Source organism: Hypanus sabinus, chromosome 9 (assembly GCF_030144855.1).
Source record: "Hypanus sabinus isolate sHypSab1 chromosome 9, sHypSab1.hap1, whole genome shotgun sequence".
NCBI lineage: Eukaryota > Metazoa > Chordata > Chondrichthyes > Myliobatiformes > Dasyatidae > Hypanus > Hypanus sabinus.
In genome coordinates, this window is record NC_082714.1 from 40,694,587 (window position 1) to 40,709,357 (window position 14,771).

A 14,771-nucleotide genomic window follows, 5' to 3' on the forward strand; every position below is an offset into this window, starting at 1 on the left:
TGTCACATATAGTGGTGCTGATTGTAACTCCATCTGTCTGCTGCGCATGAAAAAGAGGAATGTCTATCGATAAAGATTTCCCAGGCCAGTCATTCCCTCAGTAAGCAGCAGGAAATAACTTGAAAGGATTCTCAAGACAAGCAAAGCAGATACCCAAATAAAGCAGAAATGATAGCCAAATAAAGCTAGAAAGTCTTTCCTAGCGCATGCATGCTGGATGATATCATTGCTTGTTGACTCGTGCAGCTGCTGACATCATTAAAACCAACTATTGCTCCTCCCTAGGCTATGGCTGGGTTCTGTTCCTGACGTCTTGCAAATCAGAGATGCAGCCCTGAGCCCAGTTCCCGGATGGCGGAAGGCACCTGTACCCCAGGATGTCAGGCAAGCCCATCCCACTGGTCTTCCAAGCAGACCTTCACATCAGCTACACGTAAGTTTGGCATTCATAACCCCAGGAAGACCTGCAAAATATTTAACAATGCATTGGGGCACCTTGAAGAAAGAAAGGCAAAATGACATAAATGGTAACATCATATAAAATAGACAAGAATTGATCTTTGGAGATGTTTGGGTGAATTCCAGAGTCTGCAGTATGACTCACAGGAGCCTTGGCTTTATAGGTAAAAAGCAAACACAAAGTACACTGCAGATTCTGGGGTCAAGGCAACACATACAACACACTGGAGGAAATCAGCAGGTCAGACAATATCCATGGAAACGAGCAGTCAACGTTTCGGGCTGAGACCCTTCATCAGAGTCCTGACGCAAGTAAGTTGTGCTTAAGTAACACACACAAATTGCTGGAGGAACTCAGTAACTCAGGGAGAATCTATGGTGGGAATAAACAGTTGATATTTCAGGCTGAGATCCTTCATTATGACTGGAAGAGAAGGGGGAAGAATCCAGAATAAGAAAGTGTGTGGGGGTGAGGGAAGTACAAGCTGGTAGGTGATAGATGAAACCAGCTTGGGGTGAGTGGGGGAGGGTGTATGAAGAAGGAGGCAGGAAAATGATAGGTGGAAGAGGTGAAAAGCTGAAGAAGGAAGAATCGGATAGAAGAGGACGGTGGACCATGGAAGGAAGGGAAGGAGGAGGGCCACCAGAGGGAGGTGATGCTCAGGTGAGGAGAAGAGGAGGACTGAAAGGGGAACCAGAATGGAGAATAAAAAAATTTGAGCAGGGGGAGGGAGTAGAAATTACTGGACGTTAGAAATTCATTCAACTGAAATCTTAAGCAGACTTATTGATGGATGTAGGTGAGTTCATTGCATCCTTTTAATGAATAGCAGGGGCCATTACCTACTTTCAGCCAGTGTTAGTCCTCAATCAACTTCAGTGGCTGGAGTGTTCACTAAGATCTTTAATCTCTCACTCTGGCAGTGCGTGAAACCCAACTGCTTCTAGCAGGCTTCAATTATAACTGGTATTCAAGAAGAGCGTGGTAACCTGCCTCAATGACAATCACCCAATAGCATTTACATCCACGATGATTAAGTGTTTTGGGAGACTGGTGATGAAACCTATCAGCTCTTGCCTGAGAAGTGAATTAGATCCGCTCCAATTTGCCTAGTGGAGCAACAGGTCTACAGCAGATGCCATCTCCTTAGCTCTTCACTCAACGCTGGAACAAAGATGCATACTTCAGGATGCTCCTTATTGGCTACAGCTGAGCATCCACTGCCATGATCCCCTCAAGGCTAATCAATAAGCTCCAAGGTCTTGATCACAATACCCGGTTTTCCTCCCAGTCAGTTTGGATTAACAACAACATCTCCTCCATGATCTCCATCAGCACAGGTGCACCACAAGGCTGTGTGCTTAGCCCCTGCTCGACTCGCTTCACACCTATGATTCTAAGGCTAAACACATTTCCAATGCCACATGCAAGTTTGCTGATGATACCACTGTTGTAGGCCTAATCTAAGGTGGTGATGAATCAGCATATAGGGGGAGATTGAAAACCTGGCTGAGTGGTGCCATAACAACAACCTTCTACTCAATGCCAGCAAGACCAAGGAGCTGATTATAGACTTGAGGAAAAGGAAACCAGAGGTCCATGAGCTAGTCCTCGTTGGAAATGGTTGTAAATGGTATCATATATGTACTTTGATAATAACAATTACTTTGAACTATATAGCATTGGTCATTGTCAGGAAGGAGGCCTGAATGGAACTGAAATATAACATAGAATATTTGGGCTGAATGGCCTGAGAGTCCACATACATTTCTGCAATAAATGACATATTTGCTGCTTCTGGGAGCTTTTTATGTGCATTTGACTGGCATGTTTCTTGAATTACTGGGAATTTGCATTTAAAGTGTCTCCTTGGCTAAAAAAAATCATTGTATATCTGAAGATTCAAATCTTTCCTAAAGCACCCATGACTCTTTCACCTCAGACGATTGAAGAAATTTGTATGGCCCCATCCAAATTCTAAGAACTTTCTATAGGAGCACGATTGAGAGCATCCTGACTGGCTGCATCACGGACTGGTATGGGAACTGTACTTCCCTCAATCACAGGACTCTGCAGAGACTGTAGACAGTCCAACGCATCTGTAGGTGTGAACTTCCCACTATTCAAGATATTTACAAAGACAGGTGTGTAAAAAGGGCCCGAAGGATCATTGGAGAAGAGAGTCACCCTAACCACAAACTGTTCCAGCTGCTACCATCTGGGAAATGGTACCACAGCATAAAAGCCAGGACCAACAGGCTCCGGGACAGCTTCTTTCACCAGGCCATCAGGCTGCTTAGTTCATACTGATGCCACTGTATTTCTGTTATATTGACTATCCCATTGTACATAATATTTATTATAAATTACTATAATTGCACATTGCAAATCTAGATGGAGACGTAACATAAAGATTTTTATTCCTCATGTGTATGAAGGATGTAAGTAATAAAGTCAATTTAATTCAATGATTCTAGTTATGTGGCTAGTTCTGGATGGCACACTTCAACTGGTTGTCGAGGCCATAGAGATGAATGAAAAGGAGATATCCTAGAATGGTAGCATTCTTGAAAGTCTTTGGTTGTTTGGAGAAATTGATCTTCCTAGAACTGAGGTGGTTAAGTGTAAAGTGGGCCATGACATTGAAATTCATGGAGGGCTTTGATGAAGCAACAAAGAAGAGATTGTTTCCACCAGCAAGTTTAATAACAATGGCAACATCGTTAAGGTGGCTACTGGAACAATCAAAAGTTGATAAACGCAAAAAAAAAGTTTCACACTGTGACAGAATTGAAATGAACAGTTTGAGTGGTTTGTGGAAGCAAATACCCTACTGATGCTCATTTCCCCAACTTCTGACTGAAACTAAATGCATTTATGGCACCTTTTATGATGTGATACACCTTTGAAGCACTTTATAGAAAATTAAATACATTGGACACAATTCTAATTAAGAAACTGCTCAGGAACGTCAGGTGATATTTTTGTGCTTCAGGTTATGCAATAGCACATCTCCTAATATCTTGATACTTATCACATGTGTGAGGTAGGAGCAGACCAGAAAGATATTCTTAGAAGGTAAAATTAAAAAACTGAAGTGAAAATCATGTGCTGTGGCAGCTCCTTCAGAGATGATAGATTCAGCGTCTTCAAAATAGTATTTCAGGCATTTGATTGTGATTCTTAAAATACTTTGAATTTTACATATAATTCTGTCATCTCCCATTTATATATGAGGTAGGATTAAATCTGTGTTGTTTACATTTAATTATTCATTTCTACTGATTGAAATCAGCCTTGTTAACTGTTGGTGAAATATTTTTCTCTGAATGATTATTCCATTCTGGTTTCTTTTCCGAGAATCTGAAATCAAGAAGGTCATGACTGAATATGCTGCATCTCCTGAATGGATTGTGCTATTCCTGCAACTGGAAATGGACGTTACTAAGGTCCCAGTAGGGTTAGCAGATCAGGTTTATTTTTATCTCTGAAGTTCTCAATAGGTGACTCCTCTGCACCTTACATATTGCGGGGCTGTGTGGTATTCAGATACCAAACACATCGTGCAGTTCAGTTGATTGTTGTATGTTTGTAACCTGCTGCCCAAAGCTGTGTTCAGTCTTCCACCTCTGAACTCACAGGGGACAAAACAGAAGTCTGGAAGATTTTAGCTGTTGCTTTCCAATTTGTGAGGGCTAATAATATCGCCTTTTTACTTGACTTTTGTAGCTACACTTTCTACTCATTGTTTGGGTCTACGTGAATGTTCCCACTGGTTTTCTTTATCTATCATTAACATGCTTTACATTCAACACCAAGAAAGAATTACTCACGGTATTATTATTGATTAAGATCACTTCATTACCCTGAATCTAGCTAGATTGCTTATTAGGTTTAGTTTTGATTTCAACAAGTCCTAAAGACATACCTTATCTTATTACAACATGTTATTGGAAGAAGAATTCATTGGGACATGCTTAAGTGCTCCTTTGTAAGAATGGAAGAATAAAGAGATGAAGGATTACCATGGCCTTCTCCTATTATCCAGCCTATAGCTAATTTCATATCTGCATTTCTAATTGCCTGTACTCTCATCCACAAAAGGGTAATGACTCTGATAAAGTTTGCCTTCAGCAGATAATCCTAATGGATAGTTGGAACAACAGACAATTATAAACTCTGAAATTTAGCTGCTAGTTAACTGAGTCAACTAATCTTAAATTAGGGAGCAGTTATTGACTAAAATTACTCACAATGCCCTGTGGATTGGGAGATTAAAAGAAATTGCACAGAATATCAGCATGAATAAAATAAGCTTTCGAATACTGGCCGCAATCCAGAAACATATAAAATATGTGAATGTTAAATTGACTGGGGGAAAACACTTACATTTATTGGGAACAATTGTGGGATATTTCCTGTCATTACTTCAGGATATTTCTTTCCAACCAATGACGTAGTTGTAAATAGTAGTCACTGTTGGAAGTTTAACAACCAGATTACAACCAAGAACCTCCAACAATCAGGCCTGTACTGTACAAAAGTCTCAGACACCCTACATTTTATATAAATGTTCATTTTTTGTCTACTGCATTAGTGTGTAGGTAGACATACTTTCATTTTCCAAAAAAATAAATGTTTGTATTTCATTAGATCTAGGTGTCATTGTTCATCAGTCACTGAAAGTAAGCATGCAGGTACAGCAGGCAGTGAAGAAAGCTAATGGCATGTTGGCCTTCATAACAAGGGGAGTTGAGTATAGGAGCAAAGAGGTCCTTCTGCAGCTGTACAGGGCCCTGGTGAGACCCCACCTGGAATACTGTGTGCAGTTTTGGTCTCCAAATTTGAGGAAGGACTTTCTTGCTATTGAGGGAGTGCAGCGTAGGTTCACCAGGTTGATTCCCAGGATGGCGGGACTGTCATATGTTGAAAGATTGGAGCAACTGGGCTTGTATACACTGGAATCTAGAAGGATGAGAGGGGATCTGATTGAAACATATAAGATTATTAAGGGATTGGACACGCTAGAGGCAGGAAACATGTTTCCGATGTTGGGGGTGTCCAGAACCAGAGGCCACAATTTAAGAATAAGGGGTAAGTCATTTAGAACAGAGCTGAGGAAAAACTTTTTCACCCAGAGAGTTGTGGATCTATGGAATGCTGTACCTCAGAAGGCAGTGGAGGCTAGTTCTCTAGATACTTTCAAGAAAGAGTTAGATAGGGCCCTTAAAGATATGGGATACGGGGAGAAGGCAGGAACAGGGTACTGATTCTGGATGATCAGCCATGATCACAGTGAATGGCGGTGCTGGCTCGAAGGGCCAAATGACCTATTCCTGCACCTACTGTCTATTGTCTATTAAAGAAAGTAACATCTTTAAGTAATAGACCATTTTCCAAATAAAAACCTTATGACTTTGTAGATACAGTATATAGGCGAATGCATAAAAAAACAAGGATAATAAACAATGCTAATAATCAATGATACGATGAGTCGAATGAAGTAAAGTGATGAACTGAAATGGAAATGGGTGTAGAATGAATCAAACTGGATGAAGGACAACCAAACTAAAAGGTGAGGGTGTGGCAGATGTTGACATTTTAACCTTTAAATCATCAATCCTTACACCATGGCAAGGGTGAGCATAGCAACAAGATGCAAGGTGCTGATCCTGCATCAGCAAGGTCTCTCCCAAGGTGAAATTACGTGGCAGACAGGAGTTTCAGGATGTGCTGTCCAAGCTTTTCTGAAGAAGCATAAAGAAACGGGCGAGACTGAGGACCAGATACGCAGTGGTCGGTTATAGAAACTGAGTGCAGCAGATGAGAGATACATTGTACTGAATCCAAAGTAGTCCAGTATTGCTATCAGCTCTGAACTCACAGAAACCACTGGAACCCAAGTACACCCCTCTATAGTCCAGAGAAATCTTCTCAGAAGTGGTCTCCATGAAAGAGCTGCTGTCAAAACTCCATTCCTCCAAAGAGGAAATAAAGCCAAGAGACTCAGCTACACATAAAAACACAAGGACTGGGTGCTGAACAATGGCAGCAAGTGCTCTGGACTGACGAGTCAAAGGTGAACTCTTTTGGCTCTAACAGGAGGCAGTTTGTTCACAGAAGAGCTGGCGAGTACTACATGGATGAGTGTCCGCAGCAACAGTGAAGTAAAGCGGAGGTTTTATTGCAGGTTTGAGGTTGCATTTCTGCAAATGGAGTTGGTGATTCAGTGAGGACTAATGAAATCGTCAATGGTGAGAAGTACAAGCAGATCCCATCAGAGAGGCGTCTGACTAGTCCTAGCTTAATTCTGCAGCAGGGTACTTACCCTAAACACACGGACATGGTCATGAAGAACTATCTTCAGGGCAAAGAAGAACAAACAGTTCTGCAACAGATGGCATGGCCTGCACAACGCCCTGATCTCAACATCAAGGCTGTCTGGGATTACTTGGAGAGACTGAAGCAAGTGAGAGGAACTTGGCAAGTTCTCCAAGATGCTTGGAACAACCTACCAGCTGATATTCTTATAAAACTGCACAGCAGTGTAGCTAAGAGAATTGATGCAGTTTTAAAGGCAAACAGTGGTCACACTAAATATTAATTTGATTTATTTTTTTTTACTGTTTATTGCTCTTTATAGTAATTTTCTGGTATTTGGAAAATTCTTTTAAAATTATTTTGGGAGCATCTTCACGTTAAAGAGTATTTTCACATGTGCCTGACTTTTGCATAGCACTGAACTTGACCCAGTCCAGACTTCAAGTTTGCCCACTTGAAAGCTGTTCCCACGGCAGCACTGGTGTGGCAGCTCTGCAGCACCAGTGAACCTCAAAGCCTCGCGTCACAGTGGTCCCATGAAGCAGAGCAGTCCTCGAATGGCAGCTAGGTCTAAGAGAGCACATCCCAGGACCCCGCTCCACCACCACGAGCCCTCCTGATGGCTTTGTAACAGCTTGATGCAGTCACTTCCATCTGGTCTGTCTTGGTTGTTCCAAAAATTTATAGTTTAAATAGATGGGAATAATTTTAAAGGGATTTGAACTGAATGGAATTGACTTTATTACATCGTTCACATACATGAGGAGTAAAAATATTTACATTTGGTCTCTGTCTAAATGTGCGATTTATAGTAACTTGTAATAAATAGCATGCACAACAGGACAACTAATACAACATAGAAATACAGTTGTGTCAGTGTGAGTTAATCAGTCTGATGGCCTGGTGGAAGAAGCTGTCCCGGAGACCATTGGTCCTGACTTTTAAGCTAGGTACCATTTCCCGGATGGTAGCAGCTGGAACAGTTTGTGGTTGGGGAAACTCCACTGATCCCGAATGATCCCTTGGGCTCTTTTTACGCACCTGTCTCTGTAAATGTCCTGAATAGTGGGAAGTTCACATCTGCAGATGTGTTGGGCTGTCCGCACCACTCTCTGCAGAGTCCTGCGATTGAGGGAAGTACAGTTCCCTTACCAGGCAGTGATGCAGCCAGTCAGGCTGCTCTCAATTGTGCCTCTGGATAAAGTTCTTACAATTTAGGGACCCATACTAAACTTCTTCAACCATCTGAGGTGAAAGAGGTGCTGTTGTGCTTTTTTAACCACACAGCCGGTACGTACAGACCACGTGAGATCCTTGGTGATGTGGAAACCAAGGAACTTAAAGCTGTTCACCCTCTCAACCCCAGATCCAATGACATCAATAGAGGTTAGCCTGTCTCCATTCCTCCGGTAGTCCACAACCAGCTCCTTTTGTTTTTGTGACTGTGGTGAACTACATATACCTGTCTGGACATGCCCCCTGCTGACTGCTCCTGTGGCTCCTCCCACAGACCCCTGTATAAAGGCAGTTGGAGGCACTGCTCCCCCCTCAGTCTCCAGGATGTTGTGTGGTGGGCTCTTGCTGCTAATCGTGGTCTCTTGCAGCTAATAAAAGCCTATCGTTCACCTCCCATCTCCGAGAATTATTGATGGTGCATCAGTGACATTGAGGGAGCAGTTGTTTTCTTGACATCACTGTGTCAGGGTGATGACTTCTCTGTAGGCTGCCTCATTATTATTTGAGATGAGACCAATCAGTGTAATGTCACCAGCAAATTTAATTACTGTGGCAGATTGGAGCTGTGGGTGGCGACACAGTCAAGGGTATACTGTGACTGTACCCTTGTACAGGAAGGGGCTTAGTACACAGCCCTTAGGGGCTCCTGTGTTGAGGGTCAGAGGGGCAGAGGTGAGGGAGCCCACTCTTCCCACCTGCTGGCAATCTGACAGGAAATTCGAGACCGAGGTCTCTGAGCTTCTTGTCAAACCTGGATAGAACTATGGTGTTGAATGCTGAACTGTAGTCCAAGAACAGTATTCTTATATAAGCATCCTTCTTCTCCAGATGCGTAAGGACGGTGTGTAGAGCAGTGGCTATTGCGTCATCTGTTGATCGGTTGTGTCGGTAGGCAAATTGTAGAGGGCCCAGTGTGGGTGGTAGCAAGCTCCAGATGTAGTCCTTGACCATCCTCTCAAAGCATTTGCTTATTATTAATGTGAGTGCGACAGGATACCAGTTGATCAAACATGTTGTTTGGGTCTTTTTAGGTATTGGGACAATGGTGGATGTTTTGAAGCAGGAGGGCACTCTACACTGGGAGAAGGAGAGATTAAAAATGTCAGTAAACACACCTGCCAGTTATGCTGCGCACATCCTGAGTACTCACGCTGGGATGCCGTCCGGTCCCGCAGCCTCGCGACTGTCCACTCATTCTGCGTACTTCAGCCTCAGAGGTGACCGAGCTGCAGGTTGCTTTCGCAGTTGTCCTCGGGGGCTCAACGTTGGCGACATCGAGCCGAGCATTAAAAAAAAATTAAGCTCATTTGGGAGAGAGGCGGCAATATTGGCAGCACTGTTACGTTTAGCTTTGAAGTCTGCGATGGTGTGCAGACCTTGCCATAAGCTGCGTGTGTTGTTGCTGGAGAGCTGTGTCTGGACCTTGTCCCTGTACTGTTATTTCGCTGACATTGCACAGATCATAGCTGCACTTGGTGAGCTCCTGCTGATTACCGGTGGTGTAAGCTCTGTGTCGCACGGTAAGTGCTGCTTGCGTGGAACTGTTGATCCAGGGTTTCTGGTTCAGATTGACCCTGACCGACTTTTGGGGGACAACATCCTTGATGCACTTCCGAATGAAGCTCGTGACCCCTTCTGTGAACTCGGAGACATCCTCAGTATGGAAGACATTCCTGTCGACGTCATCAAAGCAGTCCCGTAGCATGGAGTCTGGTTGGTCAGGCCAACAGTGGACAGTCTTAACAATGGCCGCCTCTTGTTTCAGCTTCTGCCTGTACCTCAGCAGAAGCAAGATGGAGGAGTGATCCGACTTTCCAGACGGCGGGCAGAGGAGTGCTTTGTAAGCATTGCTGAAGGGAGAGTAGCAGTGGTCGAGTATGCAGTCTCCCCTTGAGCTCAGCTGGATGTGTTGACAAAACTTCAGACAGTGATGCTCTATTAAGGTCACCAGTGAGAATGAAGGCAGCGTCTGGGTGTGCAGTCTCCGGGAGATGATAGTCTCGTACAGTTCCTTGGGAGGCAGGTCAGCATCAGGAATGTACACCGCTATGATGATAACAGCCGTGAACTCCCTAGGCAGCCAGAAAGATCTACACAGCAGCACAAGGTCCTCCGGATTTGGGGAACAAGAGGATTTGAGGGCACGCACATTCCAGGGGTCGCACCAAGCATTATTGACCATGACGCATACCCCACCTCCTTTACTCTTCCCAGAGGGGGTTTTACGCCTGTCTGCCTGGAACAGGGAGAACCCGAAGGGTTCGATGGCACGATCTGTTATCTCCTCCATCAGCCATGTCTCCACGAGGCATAAAAGGTTACATTTCTTTGTTTCCCGCTGGTGGGAGATTCTGGCTCTCATTTCGCACAACTTGTTGTCCAGGGACCAAATGTTAGCCAGGAGCATGCTAGGGAATGGCGACCAATTAGAACACCGTCTCAGCCTCACCAGGTCGCCGGCCCTTCTCCCTCGCCTCTGGCACCGCTTCTGAGGTAGCGGTGGTGTAATAAATGAGCCTCCCATGGATCGCGTAAGCAGGGGTTCCCAGCGTAGAAACGGCGGCACGTTGTGGTTAAATGCCGTCTTCCCGATGCTCAGGACAGTCAATCTACCATATCTGATGTGACTATCAGGATCTTGAACAAGAAAAGCGAAGGAAATTGTGGAAATTAACAGGACACGGTAAAATTGGTCAAGAGCTTGCAACATGGCTGCTGTACACGGCGCCATCTTGAGCAATATAAATTATTACTTTAATATACCACATTCATCAGATATAAATTTAAATTAAAGCATTCATGTTAGTCAATTCAAAGCAGAAAAAGCTGCTTCCGTTTAGCTCAGCAAACCCTTTCAAATGGCTGCGTAAAGCTGCGGGACTGCTTACAGCGTATATCTAACCTCTCATACAGGACTGTCCTCATGATTCTGGGGGCATAGTGAGAGACCAGACAGGACTGCAATCCCATTTTTGTACAAAAACTGATTCTTATCTGAATTATGGCAACATGACTAAGCTAATAAATAGATAATTTGGAGCTATTTAAATGATACAGCACCTCCCTGCTTATAATTAAAGTAATGCTATTCTTTACTTCCATCTGATTTAATAACTCACCATTGTGTTCCTGGCTCTGTAGCATTCCACTTGCACTGTGACGAGGGTGTCAACCCCTGACATTCAACCTGTGCCTCTGAAGTGGGATAAGCTCAGTTTGTGGTTTAAATGGAGGAGGCTTACGAGCAGATAAATGAGTGAGGAAGGAGGGCAGAGAAGGTAACTAAAAAGGGGAGAGGGTTAAGGAGTAACGGTGACACTACCTCTTTCTGAGGGGGGACGAGCTGGCCTTCACAGTTGGAAGATCTTTTTCCTTAAGTAGTATTTTTTATAATTGCTGGATTGGAACATTGTTTATCAAGTCTTTGGAAATGGGGTAGGGCACACTTTCTCATCTATTTACTATGATACAGCAGATGACCATCCCTCAGAAATAATCCATTCTCTGTTAAGTGTCTTGGGATGACCAAAAGTTGTAAAGGTACCCTTACAAAAGCACTGCCATGTCATTCTTAAAGAGGAGGCAGAAATTTGGGAGTTGCCTAATAAGATTCGTTCAGACATGGACAGATTCTGAAATAGCAAGGGCTGAATGTCATTCCTCATTCCCAACTAACCACTCTCACCTACACCAATTATTATTCATTTGGGGAGGAGTTTAACACAAACATGTAAGCAAGCAGGAAATGATGCTAAAACATGAGCATTATTTAATGTCAGAGTACAGCATTAAGCAGTGGAAGAAGCCTTCGACCGAGTTCCTTCTCAACTTGTCACCACTTAAAGGATCACATGCCAATGTACTGGAAGGGGATAAGTTCAACAATCACCGTTGTGAACAGTATTCTTGGAGTCTCTGTACTGACTCTTCCATTCTGCTATCAACAGGTAAATTCTACTCTGATTAAATTGAAGCAGGCCAGCAGGTGTTTCCTGTAATTTCCATTTCTATTCAGATTAAACCTTGACTCTAGCAAGCCGAGACAATGCTATTAACTCCAGTAAGACATGCTAGAGGCAATACCTCTTTGGTTTTTGACTGTAGTTTTAATTTACTTTACTGCAGGCTTTCCTGTTTAATAACAGTTTTGTCTACATTATTTCCTACTTTGCAGAGGAGAAAATTTACGTGGGGGCATGATAATTGCTTGTGGAAAACCTGGAGTTCTGCATCTTGCACATGGATTTTCACAGAGCTCTGTCTTCTGCATTGGCTTCCTTTCATCATTCTGCAATGAAGCATTAACAGATAACTTTCTGCTGTTATCCTGACTTGCATAATTTCTAAACAATAGATTATATATGTTGAGGGGGAAAAAAACAAAAGTTCATTTAATCATATAGGACGTGACCATAAGCAAATACTTCAATTTTTCTAACTTTAGTAACTTACTGTAAATTACTAAATTAGCAAACAGTTTATCGGGCCTTTTGAAAAGATCTATAAAAAGATTGGTTTAAGTGTTATGACCACTGTGGGAGCAGCCATAGTGTGAGTGGGTCACTCTTGGAGTGGAGAGATTGAGGCTTCGGCTCAAGAGATGAGACAAAGGTAAGTTTCTGCTAAGTTTATTTCTTCTTTCGTCTATTTGTGCCTAGCTCGAGTAGTGAGAATGGATCTGGGGTTAGTGGTGTGCTCTCCATTTTAGATATGGGAGTTCTGGGAAACCTCCAGTCTCCTTGATAACCACGTCTGTGTGAAGCGCATCCAGCTGCAGGTTACAGATCATGTCAGGGAGTTGGAACTACAGCTGGGTGAGCTCCAGCTCGTTTGGGAGAATGAGACAGTGATACATAAGAGCTAAAGGGTTGTAGTCACCTCTGAACCGCAGGAGGCAGGTAGCTAGGTAACTCTGAGGGGAATCAGCAAATCATGTAGAGTACGTACTCCTAAGGCCATTCCCCTCACTAACAGGTATATCACTGTATTGTTTGGAATGACCTACTGGGGAGAGCCAGTGATCAGGTATCTAGCACTCTTTGGTTCAGAAAGGAACGGGAGCGAAGGGGAGTGCGGTGGCGATACGGGATTCAATGGTTAGGGGAGCAGACAAGAGATTCTGTGTATATTAGGGAGCCAGCTGGAGGGTATGTTGCCTCCCAGCTGTCAGGGTCAGGGATGTCACCCTCTGAAGGGGGAGGGTGAGAAGCCAGAAGTCGTTGTTCATATTGGTCACAATGGTATAGGTAGGAAAAGAGATGAGATCCTAAGGAGAGAATATAAGGAGATAAGTATGAAGCTGAAAAGTAGGACCTCAAGAGTAGTAATCTTTGGGATTTCACCCTGTGTCACATGCCAAGAATAAGATGATTTGACACATGAGTGTGTGGCTGAGGAATTGGGGCAAGGGACAGGATTTCAGATTTGTGGATCTGTGGGATCATCTTGTGCAGTCATATCTTCCGGGGAAGGTATGACCCGTACACAAAGGACAAATTATATCTAAACTCAATGTGAACCACTATCCTTGTGGGCAAGAGTAGGCAGTTGATAGGGTAAAATTGTAATCAGTTAGATGGATTACAGTGTGAGTATTGTAACGCTCAGGTGATGAATTTAGAGCATGCATCAATATATGGAACTACAAAGTTGTGGCCATTATAGAGTCCTAGCTTTCACAAGGGCTGCTGAATGTTCTGGAGTTTAGATACTTCAAAAGGGACAGCAGTCAAGGTAAGAGAGGTGGAGTGTGGCTAATCGGGGATAGTTCACTGGTGTAGAAAGGGAGGATGCCATGGAGGGAGATTGTCTACTGAGTCAGTGTGGTCTAAGTTAGAAAGAGCAAGCTTTCAACTGGGAGTATTCTACAGACACTGAGGAACAGATTGGGAGGCAGATTTTGGAAAGGTGCAAAAGTAGCAGGTTTGTTGCTATGGGTGACTTCAACTTTCCTAATATTGTTTGGCACTTCCTTATTGCAAGAAGTTTAGATAGGGCAAAATTTATTAAGTCTGTCCAGAAAGGGTTTCTGACACAGAGAAGAGGCTATGCTTCAAATAGTATTCAGGAATGAAACTGGTTAGAAGACAGATCTCTGGGTGGGTGAGCAATTTGGAGACAGTGACCACAACTCACTTACCTTTACTATAGCTTTAGATAAGGTTAGCTGCATATTTAATTAGTGGAGGGCAAATTATGGTGCCCTTAAGGCAGGAGTGTAAATTGCCAACAGATGTGTTCAGACAAATGTACAACTGATATGTGGAGGTTGTTAATGGGACACTTGCATAGGGTTCTGAGTAGGTTTGTTCCACTGAGCTTTATTACTACTCCTAAATTCGATGCTGTGATGAAGGGCAGCATGCTAAAAGCTTCCTTTCCCCACCCTGTCTTATATCTACAGCCACTTTCAATGAACTATGCCCCTGCAGTCCCACATTACTCTGTTCCACAACACTCACTAGTGCCCTGCCATTCAACTTATAGGCCCTTTCCTGACTTGAATGTCCAAAATGCATTGCCTCAAGCTGAGCTGAAATCCGTTTGCCCCCATGCCCCCCAACTGAGTTTATAGTTCATTGTAACTGCTTCACTCTTAGCAAAACTCCTAATTTAGTATGATCAGCAAACTTGCTAATTGTACCATGTACGTTCACATCCCCATCATTTACATAAATAATGAAAAATAGAGGCTCCATCACAGTCTCCTGGGGCACTTTACTAGTCACAGGCCTCCTGTAGGAGACCTGACCTT

At 43.4% G+C, this 14,771-nt stretch overlaps 1 protein-coding gene across 1 annotated transcript in view; it reads left to right on the forward strand.

Moving 5' to 3' along the window:
* Nucleotides 1-654: 654 nt before the first annotated feature.
* The window catches only part of LOC132399292 (putative sodium-coupled neutral amino acid transporter 10), a 58,302-nt gene continuing 44,185 nt past the window's right edge, over nt 655-14,771 (forward strand). Inside the window, exon 1 of the mRNA XM_059979534.1 lies at nt 655-771. Coding sequence (XP_059835517.1) covers nt 715-771 — 57 coding nt within the window. The 5' untranslated portion in view covers nt 655-714. The remainder of the gene's footprint in view (nt 772-14,771) is intronic.